The sequence below is a fragment of the Strongylocentrotus purpuratus genome, unplaced genomic scaffold (genome assembly GCF_000002235.5).
Source record: "Strongylocentrotus purpuratus isolate Spur 01 unplaced genomic scaffold, Spur_5.0 spur5_scaffold_4, whole genome shotgun sequence".
Classification (NCBI taxonomy): Eukaryota; Metazoa; Echinodermata; class Echinoidea; order Camarodonta; family Strongylocentrotidae; genus Strongylocentrotus; species Strongylocentrotus purpuratus.
Genome location: NW_022145610.1, coordinates 4,877,312 through 4,901,416, shown reverse-complemented (window position 1 = coordinate 4,901,416; position 24,105 = coordinate 4,877,312). Strand labels below are relative to the sequence as shown.

Sequence of the window (24,105 nt, the reverse complement as noted above, 5' to 3'; positions counted from 1 at the left end):
AAACTGATAATGTAAAATATAATTTGTGTACATAATTATGCAGATTATTTAACTTGATATTACATTCATGATTTGTTCATACTCAATTTAGAATGATTACTGCCCCTCCCACTCCTTATAAAAGAGCAGGCTTTCTTATTTGATATTCAAATTTAATGTTAATTTCATTCATTTTAAAAACATTTGTGATTCTTTTGTTATATTCCAGGACTAACCCAGACCACTTGTACGAGGCCTTCTTTGAAGTAGCTGGTCCTTGTGATGATAAACCAGGTAAGTAGCTAAGGCAGTTTTTGTAAATACTTCTGGCTGAAAGGATCTTAAAAATTCATGGTATATATTGCAAAGCACTTGTGTGTGTAACTCTGAAAGTAAAAAGTGGTAAAAAGTGATAAAAGCGAGAGGGAAATAACTACTACAAGGAAGGAAGGAAGGAAGGTAAAATGTAATATGAAAATGCCTTTCCTGATAGAAAAGAAAACGTTGAAGTCAGATTTTATGCCAGGAACTTTCAGATTTGCACGACGAGAACGTGGACTGCGACGTGTATCACCCTTTTAAGGCAGTGATGTCACATTGCCTTAAAGGTAAGGACCAGTATGAAAACGACCCAATTTCAAAAAATGAAATGGAAGCTCTTTATTACAATTCATGTGAAAGAATATGTTTTGACTAATACATGGTGATAAAATTTTTGACGGGAAACCGCCTACTAATTGATATATTTGGTAAATTAGTTTATCTATTGTACTGTGAGAGATAAACGCATGTGTCGCGCACGTGTGCGTAGTCCCATATACATCTTTCTATGTAAGTGCTTGTAACTTTACGAAGACTCGGCCAAATTTCTTATCATTATGATGATTCCAAACCTTGCAGTACACACCAATACTTATATGCTAGATGAGCAACCTTTTCTGATCGATTTCACAACGTTTCTTTCACAATGCAATCACATGACCATAACTGGTCTTTATCTTTAAAAGAATGTCACACGAGCAGTCCACGTTCTCGTCATGCAAATCTAAAAGTCCCTAATGACGGCACACATCTTTAGCGTACATCACATGGACAAAACCAGATTTTAGAAAAAGGAATTTTCTGAACTACAGTATAAAGCAGTGTTCTAACGAAGTTAAAATCAATTACCAGGTACGGCTGAAAATACAAGTCACTAGGTTCTACCTCTAAACAGAGTTATGTGTTGCGCTGTAATGATATCCAGAATAAATGGTATATTTTTTATGTATTGTTGGATTCTTGGTTTGTTTATTTGTTTTTCCTCTTTGTTCTCATGTTTGTAAATATTGATTTATTACTGTTTTTCTTTCAATTGTTGTAATTTTGTGGACCCCTTTGAAATACATCTGTTGGAAAAATTAATCTGTATTCAATTTTCATTACCGCACTACATGGGTACTGGACTACCTGAGCGAAAATAGACTGAAAGAAACCATGCATGCGATCGCAAATACAGTCAAACCTGTCTATAGCGACTGCCTAAGGGAAACACAAAAAAAGTGATCTTTGTAGACAGGTGGTCTTTGTCGACAGGTCCTTTAGTACATGTTTCAATGAGAAATCTTTTTCAAGGAAAACAACAAATGTGGTCTTTGTAGACAGGTGGTCACTAAAGCAGGTTTGACTGTACCCTTAATTTAATTTAACAAATATTGAATGCACAATTGCATATCGTCATTCAATTAAACATACATGAACATGTATATTCACCTCCAAAATCAGAATTTTCCTCAGTCTCCAGCGTTGGTGAAATATAACATTACACTTGAAAATTCTTAATTTGTCAGTTCGTACATAATATTGAAATCCTTAGCACTCAATATTTGTATGATATTTCATTTTTACTTTCAGAATTTTGTAGTTCTAGTTTTTAAATTGACATTTAAGTGTACCACATGTAGAATGTATTTTTTTTGTCGTTGCTAAATATCCACCCCCTAGTATGCATGCTGGCTTTAATTCATTTTATTCAACATTACAAGAATCATTCTCAAAGGAGCAAATTCTGAAGTAATTGTCACCCGTTAAAAACTTTCTAACAAGCAATTTCTGCTCCTAAAATGGTAATTATAATTTATTTTCTTCCTTCTCAGAACCCCATATCGTATATAGATTCCCAACTGACTTTCATGATGAGGTGGTGGCAAAGGAACTACCAAGGTTCTGCTTTCCATGTGATCTCAGCAGGTAGGCCTATGTCAATCTTTACTACACCTTTTCTGATTTATGCCTTTTACAATTAATACAAATTATGTAGATTTATGCAGGTGTACTGATAGTAGGGCCTAGCTAATAGGTGTTTTGTCTAGATACCCTTGTGATTCATTTTGAGAATATCAGTATGAAAGAGAGAGAGAGAGAGAGAGAGAGTGAATCAGTGAGGGGGTAGAAATAGACTGTTAAGGAAAAGAAAGAGGAGAGAAGAGAAGAGAAGAGAAGAGAAGAGAAGAGAGAGTAAGGCAGAAAGGAGCAAATTAAGATAAGAATTTTGTAGGTAGAAAAGATAAAGAGAGCCAGAGAGAGAGAGAGAGAGAGAGAGAAAGAGAGAGAGAGAGAGAGGGGGGGGGGGGAGACAAAGATAGAGCAGCAGCAAGAATTATACAGACAAAAGATGCGTACAGTCGGAGATACAGTGAAAGGAAGGTTTTTCTGCATATGTGCTGCACAAGTATATGTACATGTTCATTTGCACTTTTAGAGGAAGAGCCCCACGGTCCGTCAGATGTGTTTTTCGCTGATGTATGAAATGTGTTTAGTTCCGCTGTATCACCCTTCAAAGCCCTCAAATGTACCGGTATCTGTAGCAGCAAGTCGAGTTTATGAAAGTACTAATGTGCCAAATTTGAGATCAAATGACATGTTTTTTCTCTATGAGTGAAAATAAAAGCCCTCATTTTGTACACAACATATGGGGTGAATAAAACACTGCCAGTTGCAAAATTCAAATGTGAAAAGAAAAATGACTGTAATTTTGCTGATAATGAATATTTAGCCCTGTACTATTACAGTAGGAAAGTTTTCAATTATGAATTTTACAAAATGTTGGCCCTTTTTCAAGTTTTGAGATTTCTCACCATGCAAATCAATGCAATGCCCTTTAAAGGGATCGCTTAACAATGTTAAATCTGAGATACACGGCCCTACGTGTTATCAGTGTCTGTGATATGGTGTAATATTGAAGCCCTCAAAAAATTGCGCTTCAAAATGATCAAGAAGTGCCTCAAAAAAGTAAAAACCTTTGAGTGACCGTTTTTACCATACTCATTTTCCCCAATAGACTAGCGTTATGAAAACCGTCAGGCGAACGGTTTTCAAAATTTGTAATTCCAATCATAAATATCTTGATAATCAGACATGCGATCGGCTTGTAAAAGTCATGGGGTTCCTGACTGACCTAAAGGTTTATAATTATCATTGTATCATGAGCTAAATCCAGAATTTTGTTTCAGAATCTGAGACAAAGTTACCGGATCCCTTTAAGCGATGCATTCATTCATGACTTCACTGGCTTAGAGACACATGTATGAACATTGACACTTTCATGACCGCTCTGTGTAGTGTGTACCATATTACTAATTCATCGTGGAGGCAAAACAAATTTCTATTCCTTGCTTTATGAGTCAGAAAACTAGTTTCTTTAATGTTTGTATCTAATGTACATGTACATGTAGTGTATACAGGTACATGAACTTACTTGAGTTTCACATAAATATTGTCTTGTCTGTACCCCTCTTGCCTCTCTATACAGAGTATGGTAAGACATGCCCCAGGCAAGCTTTTTGGTCTCCCAGATTTAAGTAGCAATCTGAAGGATCAGTAGTCCTGTTTGCATGTTGCTATAGTTATGAGAGAGGTATATAATCCAGAATAAATTGCTAGACACCTGATGCTCCACAAATCAATGGATCAGTTAACCAGGTTTTACATCTATAGTCCACCTTTATGAGTATGAACCCCTACGGTATATCATTTGTGGGATAACCCTGCAGCCATACAATGCAATACATCATATACCGTTATTGATACACAGAAGCAGACTAGTGAAAGTTTGAATTAAATCTGACAAAAATTAAGAAAGTTATGAATTTTTGAAAGTTGTAATGATTATATGTATTCATAGGCACTTCAAATTGGCTGAATCGGCAGTGTTACTGTGCCAGATCACTTTCCCATTTATCCCAACACACAAAATGTTAAAATGTAAATTTTTCCAAAATGTACGATTGAGGAGGGTCTTCTCATTTTAGAACACCTGTAATAATATACTATTCATGATGTATTTTGAGTAGTGCCCCAAGGAGAAAAAAAGAGAAATTAATGATATTTTTCTACATGAAAAACGGGAGAGTTGTTCCATGACTTTGTCACAATCCCCTGACCTACTTGTAATTGCCAATTTGAGATTTGCATGAATTTAGTGATCTCATATTTCACACATATATAAATCCCTTATTATTGGCCTGATCTACTTTAATCTTTTGCCCTTTTGTTTCTCTTTTTTTCTGCTTCTATGCTAATGAAGTTGTTACAAGGCTGGATTGTACTTTAATACTATGTTGTCATGGAAACCTACGAACACAGAATACCTGTCAAGATCAGGGAGATGCAAGTTTTTTTCCAACTTAAAATCTCCCTGTTGCAGCTTAGGATTTTTTTTCTCCAACTGGCGTGTATGAAGATAAACGCTTGAGAATGCTTTAGGCTCAATGGATACATAATGGAAGGCTTTACTATTAGTTCCAATCTTATGGTTTCAGACTCGATCCATCATGAATTATAGTAGAGAGGGATTTCTCGGTGTAGGCTAGTGTTGTTCAAGGGATATGAATTTCTGGTTTCGTTTTATTTTCATCGAAGCAAGTTCATGCATTCCAATCCCATGCTGCTAGAGGGTGTAGTCTGAAAAGTCAGACCCTTTGGGACCAGTGTCAACTCATCAACAAATCATCAATTAAAGATCCACTTCCAGGGTTTCACATTTGTGATTTTGTAAAATAACAACATAATGAAATTAATCTTCATTAGGTTGACTTACAATTGCCGAAAATTGTTTTTTCATATTGATTAGTATACAAATAATGAATGCTTATGAGTTCAATAGTGCGTCAACCGAGTTGAATAGAATGTTAATCTTTAAACAAATTACTGAAACTCTTATCAAGCACAAAGGCACTGTTAAAAATACCCCACATTATTTTAGTATAGATAAATGTATATGAAGCATCTACATGTACATGTAAGTTCATGTATGTACATGTATTAAATTTAGTTCAGATTTTTAACTCTCAGCAAACGGCGTAACCATTTAATCAAAAGATTGTGCAATTAATGCATTACAAAAGTAAAGGGAACTTTATTTTTGTTTGTACAAGATGGGTTCCTTTTTAGTGGGGGGGGGGGGGGATGGGTTAGGGTTAAATGGTCATGTTTGTATTCAGCTTAGTACAGAGATCAGATTGTACCATATTGATGATTCATCCACGCATCTATTCATGTATTGAATGTTTGTGGTATTGATAGCTAGTCTACTGTAATAGCACAGACTAGTTGTACTTGGTAGTATGCCACTAGTGTGGCTAGGATGGATTAGACCACACAGCGAGGTCACCGACAGGTGGCTATCTCATCAACTCAGCTCTCAAATAACATAATAAATAGAGGATCATGGGGGACCAACAGGCACCAATTGGGGAAGTTTTCTATATAGAGGGAGCAAGTAGCTACAAGTAGGACAGCGGGGCTTTAAATAAAAGTCACCACAACTTTTTTTATTCTGTATGTTGGTAGTTTCACATTGTATATTGAAAACATAAGCCTAAAAGAATTAGTTCTGTAAAGAGATTGCAAAATCTTTCTATTGGGAAATCCTATTCAGTTGGAACTTTACTTTATGGCAAGAATTGTATTAGAAATACTATTGCTGCCCATTTTTCCAATTGAATAATAATAAAAAGAGAGGGTTTCACTGACTTTGAAGTCTCAATGTGTAGCATCAACTGGGAGATCTTATTCAAATGTCTCTGCCTATAAATTATAAGTGGAGAAGAAAATCACCATGTCTGTGGCAAGAATTCTTCTTCTTCTTCCTCGTTAAGTGCTACTTCATGCAACGAAGATTACGCACTGCAGTGTGGCGTGTGCCATGTCCATTATGTGTGTAGGCATCAATCCAGGTGCAAAATATATACACATGCATGTACAGTGATGTGCTGTTAAAACGTGGACGGACAGCAGTGGTCAAACCTTTCTATTGATTCTATTTGAAGCAATGGGTATCATGAAATGAATTGCTTCTTTGGTCTGTGTAGTGCTTACTGTACATTATGATATATGTTGATCTATACTTGGTCTTGATGCAGTCGGTACATGTATCATGAATGAATCGCTCCCTTGGTCTATGTAACTTGCTTACTGTACGTTTTGGTATGTGTTGATCTAAACAGAGCCTTGACACCGTTTGAGGACTTCACAGCATGAACTTGGCAGAAAGCTGGCAAGTTGAAGGCTGTTCAAAGGAAATGCTCTGACTCATGTGTCTATACTGAGGGGGGGGGGGGGGGGCAGACAGAGGAAGAGAGAGAGAGAGAGAGAGAGAGATACCTATATAAATGTATCTGAAGTTTCTGTAGATTGATTGATAGATGGATGGATACTGTAGACCTATTGGGCAATTCCACGGTAACGGAAGGACACTCAGACAAGATTTTTGAACTTCAGGTTCATACTAAAAGAAATGTTTTATTAGTATGTATTAAACTATGGGGAACAAAATGTGTTTCAGTCAAGTGGAAAGCTTCATCAACTTCACAAAGTTTGGATAAACACTAATTAACTGGAAAAACCATGTCCATTTTTATGTCCTTCCGTTACCGAGATAATTAATATGCACATTCTTAAACTACTTAACTATAATGACAATTTTTTGGGGAGAATTAAAGGCACTTATATAGGTATTATATCTGTACTGTTTCACATCTTATACTAATAAAACAGTTCTTTTAGTATGAACCTGAAGTTCAAAAATCTTGTCTGAGTGTCCTTCCGTTACCGTGGAATTGCCCTATAGATAATAGATAGAGAGACAAAAAAGAGAAAGATATGGAGAGAAAGTGAGTGCCAGTGGTGAGAGAGAAAGTGAGAGAGAAAGAGAGAGAGAGATACAGAAAGACGTACAGACAGACACAGAGAGAAATACTTACCTAGCTTTAGAGGCATGACATTTTTTAAAAATAGAAAGTTAGAAAATACTTTATAGATTTAATGTTTAGTCACATCATGTTACAAACAGAGAGAGAGAGAAAAAGTTACAGAGAGAAAAAAAGGAGATGGGATAGAGAGAGAGAGGGGGGAGTTAGTGAGGGAGGGAGGGAGGGATAGGGAGGGGGAGAGAAAGAGGGAGAGGGAGAGGGAGAGAGAGAGAGGGAGAGAGAAGGAGAGAAGAGCATATATACCATGTCCAATGAGCATGGACTCTTCGCCTCATATCTATATATACATGTACAGTATATATATTATATATAGCGTATGAGCAGTAAAAGTGGCAGATGTATAATATTAGAAACATACCAACAAAAGGAAGTTCTATCTGATCTCTACATTCATACAAAAGCTGTTGGAAAAGTAGTAATGATGAAGTAGGCATAAAATGAAACGGGAACAGGAAGAAGAAAAGAAAGAAAAAGAGAAAGAAGAAGAAGAAGGAAACCAAGAAAGAATAGGGGGAAGGAGAAGCAGAAGAAACAAAAAGAGAGGAAGAAAAAGATGAAGATCTTGCATGCATGAAACGGGAAGTCCACCCTGATAATAAGTTGTTTTTTGTAAAATATTGAAAAATGAGAGAAACAAATAAGTGAAAGTATTTTCTGATTAATAAAAGGAAAGCGATGAATTTTTAAAGTTGTCATCAATGAAGCACAAATTGGCAACAATGAAGCATAATTTGGCAACACTGTGAAGTATTTTGCGAGCTCCTCTCCAACTTGCTCTGTTCAGAACATTTTTATAAACTTTCAGTTTGTTATTGATCATGAAATAGATTTCTTTCATACAGGGGTTGCATGAAAACATATTTGCAATAATTATATTTAGGACGAATGTATGATTGAATATTTTCTAAAGGGAAAATATGAATTTTAACAGTTTTTAGTACAGGGCAAATAAGAGGGGAGCTTGCAAGATATGTCGCAGAGTTGCTAATTTGTGTATGATTGATCACACCTTCAAATATTCATAACTTTCTTATAGTAAACCAGTTTTTCACTCAAACTTTCACTGACCTGTTTCTCTAATTTTTCCGCAGAAATTAAAACCAACTTAATATCAGTGTGAAGAAGGCTATATATGGTTCTCCTGACATAGCTTGTCCTTATTGAAAAGGAAAAAATCACTGAGATTTTTGGCACATGTGCGTGTGTGTGTTATTATTTTTTTTTACAGACGTGTATCTATCAGATATGATTATTTACGTCTAAGGGACTGACTTTTAAGTTCACCATTCAAAAGATGTGTTCCTAACCTCCTTTATACTGTTTGATTTTTACTCTAAGAAAGGAAGGAAATATTTCCCTTTGAATATACCCAACATCAAGCAGGAAATAAGGCTTGAATGAATATATTTTTCAGGGTGATTTAAGTGGCAATTATTATCCAGATAACTCAAGGACATGTATTGTCCTATACCGTGTGAGTCAAAAAGTTTACACCTAGAAAATTGCTAATTATTAAAAAAATCATCTATGAATAGTAAAGTATTATACATCTTATGAAAGAGTGCTTTATCCCAAATCATTTGGTATCATTTTTGTGTGGTATGTGTTCACGCTTAGATGAACATGAGGCATTGTTTGCGAGAGTGCAAGAATCGACTTGCGGCAAAGTGATGCCTACAGCATGTATTATATTGGGATTAGCGGAGTGAGAGAATGAATTGAATGTATCAAATGAAATGCATTGGATATGCTTTTTGCAGAAGCAAATTCACAGACACACACAAACACAAGCACAAATGTACGTTGATATTTGATATCTGATATTTGATATGTGTGGCATGATTAATTGTGTTAGGGATGTTATTTGGATCTGCAAAGACCGAATTAATACCCAAATCCCAATCGTTTTGGTCAAACATCACATAAGCAACTTTGGCACAAATCGATTTTTGCACTCTCGCAGACAATGCCTCGTGTTCATCCAAGTGTGAACACATACCACACAAAAATGATACCAAATGATTTGGGATAAAACACTCTTTCATAAGATGTATAATCATTTACTGTTCATAGATGATTTTTAAAATAATCAGCAATTTTCTAGGTGTAAACTTTTTTTGACTCGCACTGTAAAGACTGAGAGGAATCCTATGTCTGTTTAAAACCTACAGGGGACTTACATAACTTTTACATACACCTGTAGGCTTTTAGTATTCCAATCATCAAAACATACTCATAATTTCTGAATTGCAAAGCTTTAAACAATTTTCCTAGAAGGGACTGTGCCCTCATATAGCTCATATAATCATGATTGAGATCTCCGTTCGTTCAAGCGAATTTTAGCAACCATGATTCTGCAGAACCACGATACAAATGCATCTTTTCAGCGTTTCATGTACACACTGTACAGTATGTGTGTTTAAACACGTTTATTATTACGACCGACACGTCTTTGAAAACCGTGATTCTAGGGTGAAAAAGTGTCAATTGAACGCACCCATATACACTTCTAGTGCTTTTTCACAAGATTACTGTCATTTCTTGAGTGTGTTGCATGCGCTGGACCGGTGAATGAACTACTGAAACCCTGTTCACTCAGAATCTGGTATTTTATGGTTGACTGCATGCATGAGCACATCAAAAACTCAACAAAGACTCAAAGGTTTGCATGGAAATCTTGTCATTACTTCAGTTCTTATGAGAAACAGGAACCATAATCTTGTAAAATGATCTACTGACATTATGTAGTTAACCATGTCAACCATGAAATAATGGATTAAAAAAAAAATGCTTGGTTAATACACCATTGTGACTCTCAGCAGATGAGTTTACACATTTTTGTATACACGCATATAGCAGTGACAGGGACAATACATACAGGAATGTGTTTATACTATGCAACAAAATATATCATTTATGAGTAGGAGCATCTTTCTGTATTATACTACAGTGTCCTAAATCAGTTTATATTTTACAATTTACCGGTTTGCTTATTTGATTCCAAAGTCTGTAGGAAGTCTCTAGGAAGTTAGCTAAACTATAAGTCGATCTTCAATCTAATCATTTCTTGCATATACATTTGTGTAAAAAATTGCAATATGATAACCCTCTCCACTTTTCACCAAGCATGTACATGAATTCATTTACATATATTATGTACATGTATATTTGATGCAAAAGTAAGCTAGTAGGCCTAAAAATGATGTAACTTTATAATAGTGAGATACACTGTACATGTTGTGAATGTACTGTACATGCACTGTACACATACTGTACACATAAGGGACCTGGTAAAAAATTTCAGATGAGAGAAAATGGTGCTTTAAGGTAGTGACTTCAATGCTAGATGTACAATTAAAGATAACCTGAAAGTTTGAGTGAAAACACTATTATTAATGATAAAAAATTGGGAAAAAGTATTCGGATCAATTCCTTAAACTTCCCAACTACACTGTATATCATTACAATTAGATTACATTTGTCACAAAGCAGTGAATTGGCTCTATATACCATTCCAGACATTTAATTGTGGAAATATTTTCAAAAGCCTGTCCTTTACCTTATTTCATGGAAAGTGGTTGGGAAAATTCAAAAATGGTTGGGAGAATTTACTGTTAGAGGGTGTCGCACAGTGAGGCCTTCAAAGAAAACCACTAATATCTTTCTGGTTTGAGAATTTTTTTAAGAATTTTTTTTACATGTTAAAGGGTTAGTATACCGTTGAAGGAATATAATAAGTAACATTTCATACAACAATTTCACATTTTTTTCATCAACCTTCAGCAATGTTATACCGAGTCGCTTTTAATACATGCACACATGGGCCAATAAGCATTACATTTTCTCTCTACTCTACATGTAGGTAATTCTGTTAAATACCATTTCCTTTACATATTTCTTCCTGCTTTTACCAAATAGAAATGTTATTTGTATAGTGCAAACATTGTACTTTGGCACGCAATGAGGATACCAACTATCTGTATGGCTGTCATATTTTGTTTGAACAGAGTGCGAAGTGAAGGAATTTGTAATATATTGTTCAAGAGTCAAGTTTTTTGTACTCCTATTTCCAGAAGGTCTGTCCTCATCAGCCCAAGGTGGCCAAATATCCTGCTTTTTTGTGATCTGGGAAATTAGCCCGAATTAAGTTACAAATCGCATCTTCGTCAGCTCGAAAAATCGAGCTCGAGAATTTGTTCAGTGTTCATGCATCTATATGCAAGTCTTCGGCCTGGTGAAGATGGACCACAAATAGCGGGCTATTTTGCTAACTAGCCCAAGATATCTTAGGAAGATTTCCAGAGCACATACTGTAGCCTGCTATTTGCGTCTTCCCCTGCCAAGTAGCAGGCTATTTGTGAGCTGGCTAATTTCCTGGATAAGAAATAGCAGGCTATTTGGCCAACTCAGGCTGATGAGGACAGGCCTAGAATGCTACAATACCACTTTATAGGGGGCATGCCAAATTTACTAAGTAAAAGAAGAAAGTTTGGTCTATCACTGTTTGAACAAGAAGATGAAGTTTTCCTTCTTTTTAGATTTGAAGAAAAGGTTAATGTCAGTAATGGATTTATTGACAAAATTTTACCAATAAAGGAATACCTTTTGGTATATCATTTTCCATACACTTTCAAGTAATTCCATACATGTGTATTTGAAATACACTGTGCACTGCATGTAGTATTAAATGTACATGTACATTGAAAAACAGTGTTATTCAAATTGTTTAAGGAAATGACCATGAGATGCTTTTCTCTATGAAAGATTAAAAACTAATCTTGCTGGTAAATAAAAGCAAAAAGCTTATGACTTTTCAGCTGTTGCTTCCCTGCTCTGTATAGCTAAGCTACAGTACATGTGGGTCAGGACTAAAAAAAACCTATACCCGGTACAGCTCTTTGGAAGTTGATATTACTGTGATTTTATTCTTTATTTGCCAGAGCTCTTTGTCAATTATCAGTGCAATTTTGGAGCTTTTGAGAGCTACACTGTAGATCGCTCAGTGTTTCAGTGTACTTTTTGTGCTGGTTCAATTTCCGTAGATTTCATTGTAATTTGAATTTCCTGACTTACAAATAACAAGAAATATTTAAAAACTAAAAACTAAAAAAAAAATCAAATTGCTTCGCCGGACAAATTATTCACGATTAGTGCCTTTTCTAATGTTTAAAATTATTGCTGTATAATCTAGTGCTACGAACAATGTACATTTATCAATAGTAAAGCTGAGGTAAGAACATGATTGCAGGGCCCTCAGGGAGAACAGTATACAGTACATGTAATTCAAGCTTTTGAAGAGCGAAATCGCTCATTACTCCCGACAAGACATATTATTATTTGTATCATTATTATTCTTAATATAGGATTTTTAGTCCTGAGTGTTCTCAAGGTCACTCTGTGCATCATGGTGTATAATCCTTTATTAATACAGCGCCGGGCACTCAAGAGGCGCGTCTTCATCATCTCGAGATTGCCAAATAGCCAGCTATTTCTGATTTGGGAAATAATCCCGAAGTTACAAATCGCGTCTTCATCAGCTCGAGATTCGACCTCGAAACTTGAAACTCTACCTTGAGAAACTAGCTCGAGATATTTTGCTCAGCGTTAGTGCATAGTGCAAGTTTTTCGGCCTAGTGAAGATGCACAGGACAAATAGCTGGATATTTTGCAAATTATCCCAAGATATCTTGGGATGACAATTCCAACCAAATATCCCGCTAATTGCTACTTCGGTCTGATGAAGACGCAAATTAGCTGGATAGTTTGCAATCAGGACGGTTTAAATAGCTGGATATTTGGTAATCTTGAGATAGTTAAGACAGGCCTATAAGGACGCTGTTACTACCACTGACCAATAGTAATTACTCTTCATGCCTTCTTACAGTCAGTCAGCTCATTGAAGATATACATTCTCCAGCTCAGGAAATCCATGTTGGATGGATATTACTTTCCCCATACGCTTCCTAATTGCCAAACATGTGGTTAGAATGACTAATCTATTCACAGATCACTTGCCCAGGGAGCTTATCAATAGAGCTCATTACAAACTTCAAAGCCAATATGTATTTGTATGTTTTTACTAGCTGTACACAACTACTACTACTGTGTACTTTTTGTACAAGTAAAACATGCAATTTTACATATATAGGTACATACTGTACATGTACATAAATGTACCCTACTACAAAGGGGGAAAGAGAGAATTTTTTCCCCCTAGCTACTTCCTCGATCCCTATACTCTCAGAAAAGCCCCCCTCCCCTAAAAAATAATAAGACGTAACATTATTGTGCAGATTAATTTTAAGGGGGGGGGGGGGATCGAGCTCAAACCCCTAAATCTAACATTCTTGAATCCGATTTCCCTGTGATCATTTGATCAGATACCTCAGAAAGTAAACAAGGAAAAGAGACTCCAGAAAAATATATTTTAGAAACTTAATAGAATCTTTCACATTTTTTTCACTGTGCACATTGATTTTTTCATGCTGCAAATTAAATGGTGTAAGAATACCCAGGAAATGTTGTGTGTCTGCATGTACATGCACTGTACCTGTACATTATCAATAGCAAGAAATATGAAGCTAAAGACTTTGTTCGTTGAATCCTACATGCATTTTCTGCTCCCTATTTCCTCATCCGTCACTCAACAAATACATGTATAATGTACATGTATACATTTGAGCTGATCATCTTCATGCACCGTAAAATAACTGATCAAGGAATATGGTTTGATCAAGTTGGTGATTAAATAGTTTGCAAGCTCAAACCCTTGTCAAGCATTGTACGTACTGTAATAGTGTCCATAAAACAAAGACACTATACTGACGGCACAGTCTACTGCACGCTATATGGTCTGTACTTTTAATTAGCTGCTCCTGACTTAAACAGCTATCCAGAGGCCATGGACCTACTCCATACAGAGACTAAACAGAGCTATTCTCTGCTCAAGCCTATAGGTATTGTGGTAACGTGTCAAATTAGAATCAGAGTCTGTGCTTGCAGACTAGGTGATTAGTGCATTGCTGTAACCTTGTAAATATGATCTGAAATTCATCCTTTAAATCCTATTTAGGCAGTCTCTGAAGTCATTCAGGAAACAAATCCTCAGAATTGATGATTTTGGCAAAAGGGTCTAAAATTATTGACAGAAGCACTTATTTAATTATATGGGAAGAAAATTCTATGATACACATATACATGTAATATACCAGTTGACTCTCTATATGTGCTCAAACATACATGTTTATGCATTATATAGCAATGTGTGATCTGATACCTAAATAGAAAATATCTTGCTGGAGTTTGCCTGATATATCAATAATTAGTGTATGTATACACTGAGTAATGTATAATGATTGACTAAATAATTGAAATCTGTGGACATGTACAGTAAAAACTGCTTTAGCATCCACCTGTATAGAAAGACCACCTGTCTATCAAGACCACATTTTTCCATTTCTCTTGCATATGGTTTCTTATTGAACCCTGTACTAAAGGAACCTGTACATAAAGACCACCTGCCTATGAAAACCACTTTTCATGTTTCCCTTTTGCTACCTTTATATGTACAGGTTTCACTTTATAAGAAAAGAATGGAGTAGAGTATAAACTGTAGACATACAACTATAGGAAAGAAAGCTACGCGTACCTTCAAACACCATTGCATTAATTTTTAATGAATTGGTTTGTTGTACACTTCTAGTGCTAATTTCTTGTTAACTTCAGGTGCATTGATTTCAAATATTGATGAAATTCGTATCATTGCATAAAGGGAAGGTTAGATCGGACAAGGCTATCAAAATTTTTAACTTGGAAACATTCAAAGTAACGATTATTATCAATTTTAAAATGGAAAAATACCGCCCCGCCCCTCTCCCACTTGGAAAGCTCTCTGAACACTGCCAAGATTTGTGACGTCACTCAAGGAACCAAATTAAAACAGATGATGTCCTATAACAATGCACATATTTTCAGTGCCTAGCTGTTTCTCCTCTTCACCTATTTCTCTTACTTCACCAGCGCCATAGTAACTGTTTGATCTGTTGCCTCTCTCTAGATTTTTGACATGATTTATTTTGATGAAAAAATGCAGTGCTACAAAAAAACAAAGGAATCAGTTGTAGTTTCATCCATACCATGAAAAACATTTGAAGTATTAATGAAATACCTATGTCAAGCAGCCTGTTGTGATCTATACATGTACCGGTACAAGGGCAAAAAAGCCTGCGTTGTGTGTTAACGTGCCCTTCCCCTTGTTCATAGATGCAGGCTATGTTAAGTGTTAACACTCCGTCCCTCGGATAGGACGTTGAAAGGAGGCCCCGTGTAGAGAAGAGTCACTACCTTTGCACGTTAAGAACCCACTGCATTATTCGTATAAGAGTAGGGGGAAACCCGGTGTAGTGGTCCACCTGCACACACCCCAGTATAGTACGATAATACTCTGTAAAGAGGTACTGTATGTACTCAAAAATGGAAGAAATAATTTGAACATTATCATTTTTTTTGCCCCTTGTAGGTACAACCCAGCCGGTCAGCTCTTCACATTTGTTCTGACTGGGATGGACAATTTACAAAGATTTGGCTTCTGTCGACATCCGCCTGGAGCCAAGACTGCAATCTGCATTCTCAGGTACATCATCAAATGATAAAAATAATAATATTCATCTTTTAATATAGAGCGCTTAATACATCTCGGACGTCTCTAAGCGTTTTACAGATATATCCCTCCCCCTCAAAAAAGAGTACTGTAAGTATAAGTCTGCCCCTTGCTCAAATTTACTCAAAGAGTAATTTCCCATATTTTTGGATGGAAATTAAGAGCCATTTTCTGACATCCCCTCTGCATTATTTGTATAAGGGATGCTTCATTTCCTTTTTGAATAGCTAGTTGGATCAACCCTTACCATACATTTGTGATGGTAATTAATTCCACATGTACAAATACAAAATTAGAACAATTTATGCAAAGTCAAAATAAGCATATTAATGGTAAATGCAAACTCTTGCAAAACTGCATGCACTCATCACTCATCTGCTTTTTGTAAACATATACAGTACACATGTAAAGTACATACCGGTGGGCCAATTAAGGACAACAGGATATTCTGAATGGCACATTCCAGTGCAATTAATAGATCAGTTCATGGTTAGCACATGTCCCAAATGACCCCTAATATCCACAGATCTTCTACACAGGTAAGAGTTCCCACTTTGTACATTTTAAAATAATCACTCCTACAGCGATGGAGGTGCTACATATAGCTTTTGTTTCCCCTTTTCAAAGAATACTTCCACCTGTGTATCATGGAGTGCAATGCTTGTGTATTTCACAATTTGGTCTGCAGTGACCTTTATCTGCTCATGCTCAGACTGCAACTATGAACTGGCTTAATATACTAAAAACATTGATTTCTCAATAAGCCCTCAAAGTCATTATAATACTTATTCTGTGTTTTGGGGAAACAGTGTACTGCAACACTATACATGTATGTAGATGACCTATGAAACATCTTCCAAACAAATCATGGAAAGGTCTGTACAATACTTTTTTAATCAAATATTTTTGAAATAAATTCTTGTTTAATTTCCTCATGTTTTTGACAAAGCTACTTGCCATGGTTTGACATCTTCTACAAAGTTCTCAACAAGCTTGCTAGTCTGAAAACTAGTTGTGAGCCTGCTGCTACCGCCCTCTTGGAACAACTCCATAAAGTCAAAGTACCCGGCCCGGGCAAGCAACTCAGAATCACAGTGAGCGAAGGTGGCAATACATCAGTAAGCTCATACATCTACTCGTTTAGTAAAAATCTTGTCATCAAATTTTTACCAAAGTTTGAAAGATATGTATTTTTGTTCATTCGTACAGGTATATTATTTGGTGAACAAATGTTTTCAAGAAAGCCAAAAGCTTTTGTATGAAGTATTAACTATTAAAGAAAGATATATATGTTTGAGAAAACAAAAAATGCTTACCAACATTTGTACAAGAAAATTGGAAGAGAGAGGAAAGACAAGAAGAAAAATAAACGGATTGATAAAATGGAAGATGCAAGCTAAATCTTCTACAAAGTGTGTAATATCTAGAAAATGTTACAACTTATAATTTTCCACACCCAATTAATCACATATAATGATAATAATGGTTACCGGTAGTATGAATTTCGATGCTTAAGTTTATTTTATCTATGACTGCTAGGAATGTAAGTTTATGCTTCTCAGTAGAGCAGCCATCTACTACCTGCTTTAAGTCCTATCTGAGGGAATTGGTAACTGAATATTGATCCTTTTTACTAATGGAGTATTTTTTACTAAGGATAATAGTACTATTGTGTGATTTTGAAAAATTGGGCTCTTTGTTCTTTGATTTACTTTTCTTTTACCTACGCTGAAAAGAAAATGCAATGTGTGCAAGACATGCAAGACTATTCCAGATTCATGAAACTTTCAATCTGTGAAATAATGAATCACACACTGTATTTTCTCTTCCATTTGCAGTTCACAAAGTTAATTGCTGTGGAAAGAGCATTCACCAGTAATTTTCTGGTTCTAGTGTAGTCACAACCTACATTTATTGATATATTTTTGTTGGATTGTTTTTTTACCTTTGTATTTTAGGAAATGCTTCACACTTGCCCAGATGACACCAGAATCTTGCCTAGTATTCCTGAAAATGTAAGTTGCTTTCCATGTCTGCGTTATTATGTTGGGGAATAGTTATAGAACCTTGCCTAGTATTCCTGAAAATGTAAGTTGCTTTCCATGTCTGCGTTATTATGTTGGGGAATAGTTATAGAATCTTGCCTAGTATTCCTGAAAATGTAAGTTGCTTTCCATGTCTGTGTTATTATGTTGGGGAATAGTTATAGAATCTTGCCTAGTATTCCTGAAAATGTAAGTTGCTTTCAATGTCTGCCGTATTATGTTGGGGAATAGTTATAGAATCTTGCCTAGTATTCCTGAAAATGTAAGTTGCTTTCCATGTCTGCGTTATTATGTTGGGGAATAATTATAGAATCTTGCCTAGTATTCCTGAAAATGTAAGTTGCTTTCAATGTCTGTGGTATTATGTTGGGGAATAGTTATAGAATCTTGCCTAGTATTCCTGAAAATGTAAGTTGCTTTCCATGTCTGCGTTATTATGTTGGGGAATAGTTACAGAATCTTGCCTAGTATTCCTGAAAATGTAAGTTGCTTTCCATGTCTGTGTTATTATGTTGGGGAATAATTATAGAATCTTGCCTAGTATTCCTGAAAATGTAAGTTGCTTTCCATGTCTGCGTTATTATGTTGGGGAATAGTTATAGAATCTTGCCTAGTATTCCTGAAAATGTAAGTTGCTTTCCATGTCTGTGGTATTATGTTGGGGAATAGTTATAGAATCTTGCCTAGTATTCCTGAAAATGTAAGTTGCTTTCCATGTCTGTGGTATTATGTTGGGGAATAGTTATAGAATCTTGCCTAGTATTCCTGAAAATGTAAGTTGCTTTCCATGTCTGTGGTATTATGTTGGGGAATAGTTATAGAATCTTGCCTAGTATTCCTGAAAATGTAAGTTGCTTTCCATGTCTGCGTTATTATGTTGGGGAATAGTTATAGAATCTTGCCTAGTATTCCTGAAAATGTAAGTTGCTTTCCATGTCTGCGGTATTATGTTGGGGAATAGTTATAGAATCTTGCCTAGTATTCCTGAAAATGTAAGTTGCTTTCCATGTCTGCGTTATTATGTTGGGGAATAGTTACAGAATCTTGCCTAGTATTCCTGAAAATGTAAGTTGCTTTCCATGTCTGCGTTATTATGTTGGGGAATAATTATAGAATCTTGCCTAGTATTCCTGAAAATGTAAGTTGCTTTCCATGTCTGCGTTATTATGTTGGGGAATAATTATAGAATCTTGCCTAGTATTCCTGAAAATGTAAGTTGCTTTCCATGTCTGCGGTATTATGTTGGGGAATAGTTATAGAATCTTGCCTAGTATTCCTGAAAATGTAAGTTGCTTTCCATGTCTGCCGTATTATGTTGGGGAATAGTTATAGAATCTTGCCTAGTATTCCTGAAAATGTAAGTTGCTTTCCATGTCTGCATTATTATGTTGGGGGAACAGTTATGTATTTTCTTAAACTGAAGTTTCTGAAGATCCATAACTTTGAACTTGTCTGCTATTGTTGATTACAGCTTGTCTATTGTTTTATATATACAAATATTGACTGCTTTGAGGGGCTCAGTGAAACTATTGCCCACTGTAGTGTGCCCCAAGACAAAGTCGAGTGGCATAGTGCAGTGTATTCCTTTAAACATGTGGTAAAATCCTTAAAACTATGAAATGTGCACCATGTTTACTAAGAAATATAAGTATACAGAGCCATCATTTAGAATTAAAATTTGAACAATTAGAAATGATAGGACTGATTGTTTCATTGTTTTTATTCTTTACAGATAAACATGACAGAGTATTTCAGTGCTATAACTCCAGAAAATATGATCATCCTGTTTGTTAGGTATGGAATGATTTTAATCCATTCAAATTCTTATTAAATGATATAGATACAGTGATAAGAAACAGCAAGAACATCAGAGATACTATCTGCACATTGACAGATAAAGTTCATTTTGAGGGTTCAGTGACACAAAGACTAACTCCATATTTTGCCAAAATGAGTATTTGATACCAAAAGGTTCAGAAAAATGTGGGCTTTCCAGGAAACACAGACTTAACTCCACACAACACCCCATTGAAGTCAATGGCTAGTGAAACATAGACTTAACTGCTTAAGGCCCAAGTGCTCAGTGATACATAAACCACTTTTTCTCAAAATGGTAAAAATGGAGTTATGTCTTTGTGTCACTGACCCCTCGATTTGTACAAAACTGTAAAACCCATTGAGACGAATGCTGGATACGTGTTCATGATATTTATTTAATCATTGTTCAACTATGCATGGACAGTACTTTCTATGATGCACAGCTGTAGGTATTTTTTCAAGAGGGAAAAAAAAGGTATTCATGAAGTGCCTCTGTCACTTTGGCAGTAAACAAAGTTGGAATTATCCATGTTTAAAAGTTCTGTAGATATTTGGGGGTCATTTGTACATTCACTACATGTATCTCAAAATTGGCTTATTATTTTTTGGAGGTGGGGTTTATAAATTTCAAGAAAGTGTAAAGAATTACAAGTACATATGTTCATTGGAAGTAGTATTATGAATTTGGCATCTTTGGTATCCTATACTGTGATCTACCCCCTCGCCCCCCTCGCCCCCCCCCCCCCCCCAAAAAAAAGAGAAAGATGCCTGATCGCATAAAATAAAGAATAAAATACTGTAAAATAGACAAGTTAAACAACAAATGATCACATTCAATGTGGTAAATGCATGAAAGAAACCAAAGTATTAGAAATATTTTGTGTGTGATTTTTAAAAATGTAGTACTACACACAAAACTGTAGTTAAATAAAATAGGAAAATTATTTTGTGATACAAGGAATAATGGTTCATATTTTCATTTTTGTTGCTATTTTCTGCAGTTTATTACATGAGAGACGAGTCCTTATTACATCTGAGAGATTACACAGGGTAAGATTGAGCAAATAACTCTTTTTTTTAATGAAATGAAGGAGATTATGTGCTCAAACTGGCACATATATACTGCGAGCCAGAAAGACATAAGCCTACAGTTTGTTATGTTTACAGATTTGAGTTGATACCCTTCCTGCTTTTAGCAGACATAATGTAATGTGTTCATAAATGTTCTGCATAATGTTAAACTATATGACTACTCTATATTCTTTGCTAAACTGGATATAGCGAATTGTTGACCACATATAATTCTGTCTAAGAAAGAAAAAAACAGCTGATAGGACACTATAGCTATTTTGAAGGTCTTGAAGCAGCTAATCAATATCAAATATAGTTGTACCTTGTTCACTCTATAGAGTACCGAAGCTGTGACATAAAAATCTATTTTTTAGAATTTCTCAATTATTTCTTCATTTTCCAAAAGAGCATCAAAAATAATGTCTGAATGTCGAAATTCTAAAAATACATTTTTAAGGACGTCACACTTCACCACTCTATTCATCTTAACATTGCAGTTAACAGCGTGTGTCTACGGTGCGGTATCGATGCTATACCCCCTCCATTGGCAGCATATCTACATTCCTGTAACTCCATCCCATCTCATCGACTACTGCTCAGCACCGATGCCCTTCATCATAGGAGTACATTCATCATTCATGGAGGTCTGTATACAGTGGCGTAGTCTGGGTTAGGTGGGGGGGGGGGGGGTGCACACGGGTCTGTAGCTGTAAGTTGGAAAGGGCAAGGAGGTGAAGGAAACGTGTCGGTTCTGTGGTAGAGTAGTGTTTTGTAATAAAGATAATAAAGTTAAATTTGTATAGTATAGATATATTGACTGCTATGAGAGGCTTCGCTGTTTCTATAGGCGCCGGGGCGGTCCTGAGAGCCAGTATAGAAACGGCTATGCTTGGAATGTTACAGCAGTCGATATATCTTTTATATACCGAATTCACAAATAAATCTACAAAGAATTCTTACCTTATCCTTTTCTTAAGTAAAGACACTGTCTGTAAATTTGCTGAACAGTTGCCATAATGTTTTGATCGTTCGAGAATCGCAGACAAAAAGCACTGTAGGGTATCTGGGCTCGCTCAAAGAAACTTTTTACACGTAAACCAATGGGGATCTCAGCAAAATTGATTTATGTGGCCCGTTCGTTACCTAGGGCAATGGGCATCTTTAAAATAAAATGTTGACTGGTAGGCGGACATGGCTACAATCACGACTCCAATTTCGACCTATCAGATGACTAGATTTATTCAACATACTAAAGAGAGGTATCAACTGAATTATCCATTGATCCTAGATAATAAACTGAGAGAACATAGACTTAATACAGAAAAATAGAAACACTCCTATAGAAAAAGATACACCTTAAGGCCTTTCTTTAGGGTTAGGTATCTTTGCCTCAGATTCTAAACAAAATCCTAGACAAGAGAAGATATATTCCTAATTGTTATGGGTAGAGAATTCCACAGAGCAGGAGCTGATGCCATACAGGATTGGTTTCCAGGAGTTCATGTTTACAGGCTTTCACTAACAGGAAGTTTTGGGTTAAAAAAAGAATAAATGTCTTAGTGTCTTTTTGTCCAGAACCACTTCTGGATTATTAAAAAGTATTATTTAAAAGTCTGTTTAATCCCCTTTGGCTTTAAAATGATACTCCATTTATGCAATTTATGGAATATATTTTCAGAATTGCTTAAAGTGGGATGGGTTAAAAATACCTTCAAGTTTGTTTGTATCTTTGTTACTGAATATCAAGTTTGTATCTTCTTCTTCAGTAGCAGTACAGGCCACCGTCAGGTGTATTTTCGTACTGTTGAGGTGCAGTGCAGATGTGTGTACAATGTCTGATAATAGCTAGGTACAGTTGACTGAGTGCGAGTAAAAACAGCTACCATTTTAGCGGAGCTGGGTCTTTTGTACCTCTAGCTTGAAGGTGTTAGCAGAGGTACAATTAACGGCATTCTGAGGGAGGCAGTTCCAGAGTCTTATAGCATCCGGGAAGAAGCTCCTCTGGTAGACCAGCGTTCGGGCAAAAGGAACTACCATCTTCATGGAATGCCCTCTGAGCAGTGATGTAGGTGGAGTGAGGGAAGTGTGTGGGATGTCTATCAGCATCATCTGCATATAAAAGATTTTCACAATATCTTCTTTCTCCTCCCAATTGCAGCAAGTAAAGCGGATGGCCTTAGACGAAGTGGTGATACTTGATGCTGACAATAACTCCATAGAAACACCATTCAATGATTTACAAGTACTTCCATCTGAAGCAGTAAGTCTGACTAATGCACAGAGATTGGCATTTGGCTCTGGGGAGTGTTTCACAAAGACTAAGATCGACTTTAAGTTGGACTTAAATATGACAGGCCATTCATACCACTGATTGCTCTCACCATTCGTCTCTCAATTATGATCTTTAGAAAAATTAAATTCTGTAGATGTGTGACCATGATTTGTATCGGTTCGTCCCTGTTAGAGACCATTGCCAGTAAGTGGTGAGAGCAAATAGTAGCATGAACAGCCTGCCATAGTTAAGTCCAACTTAAAGTCGATCTTAGTCTTTGTGAAACACCCCCAGGACTGCTTTCCATTTTACTAATGATTCATTCCACCAGATTCATACAAATTAAATTCATTGAAAAATAAAATAATTTGTGGTATGAAGACAAATTTTCAGTACATGTTATTGTACGGTTTCAATTTTCAAATTGGAATGCATGGAATGACTGAGCCAAACTTAATGTATGAACATTTTTGACATATTAGAAAAGAAATATGTCTTCTGTCTGATGAATTGTGACACATATGTGTATTCCAAAGGAAGTGGGCTGCCATTCTCAAAGATTGTTTAAATTCAGCTTTTGTTTATTAATTATTTATTCAGTGGTTGTACATTGATAGATATTTCAAATATGAAGAAATCTTTTGATACACAGTTAAATCCATTTATACCTACCGCTCATTGAGAACCAGAAATATTGTCAACAGAGACAAAAAATAAGATAAATAATAGTCATAATAAATGTGCAGGTTATGACAGGTTTCTGTAAGAATCACTGTTCAAGGGATTTAAAAGAAATTGCCTTGCAGACTGGGGGTCTTTATCCTAGAGGTGTTGTGGTCGAGTGGATATGTCACTGGACTGTCGATCACAAGGTCCGCGGTTCGAGTCCCGCTGCGGCACTAATGTCCTTTGGCAAGACACTGATCTACATTTGCCACACTCAACCCAGGTGATGTAAGTGGGTACCTGGCAGGAATTAATTCCTTGAAATGCTAGAGCGCCGTGATGGCA

General features: G+C 35.9%; 1 protein-coding gene across 6 annotated transcripts in view; it reads left to right on the top strand.

Annotated features, from left to right (window-relative positions):
* LOC100889676 (DENN domain-containing protein 1B) overlaps nucleotides 1-24,105 on the top strand; it is an 85,839-nt gene that overhangs the window by 6,000 nt on the left and 55,734 nt on the right. For 4 of the 6 annotated variants that reach the window (XM_030997780.1, XM_030997783.1, XM_030997781.1 and 1 more), the window contains exons 2-10: nucleotides 209-273; nucleotides 2,115-2,208; nucleotides 15,748-15,861; nucleotides 16,838-17,006; nucleotides 17,847-17,903; nucleotides 19,666-19,727; nucleotides 20,753-20,801; nucleotides 21,320-21,466; nucleotides 22,981-23,082. In XM_030997780.1, coding sequence (XP_030853640.1) covers nucleotides 209-273; nucleotides 2,115-2,208; nucleotides 15,748-15,861; nucleotides 16,838-17,006; nucleotides 17,847-17,903; nucleotides 19,666-19,727; nucleotides 20,753-20,801; nucleotides 21,320-21,466; nucleotides 22,981-23,082 — 859 coding nt within the window. Of the gene's footprint in view, nucleotides 1-208; nucleotides 274-2,114; nucleotides 2,209-15,747; nucleotides 15,862-16,837; nucleotides 17,007-17,846; nucleotides 17,904-18,753; nucleotides 18,999-19,230; nucleotides 19,291-19,665; nucleotides 19,728-20,752; nucleotides 20,802-21,319; nucleotides 21,467-22,980; nucleotides 23,083-24,105 lie in introns of those variants that run through there. The other 2 variants (XM_030997784.1, XM_011678363.2) reach the window with 2 other exon arrangements.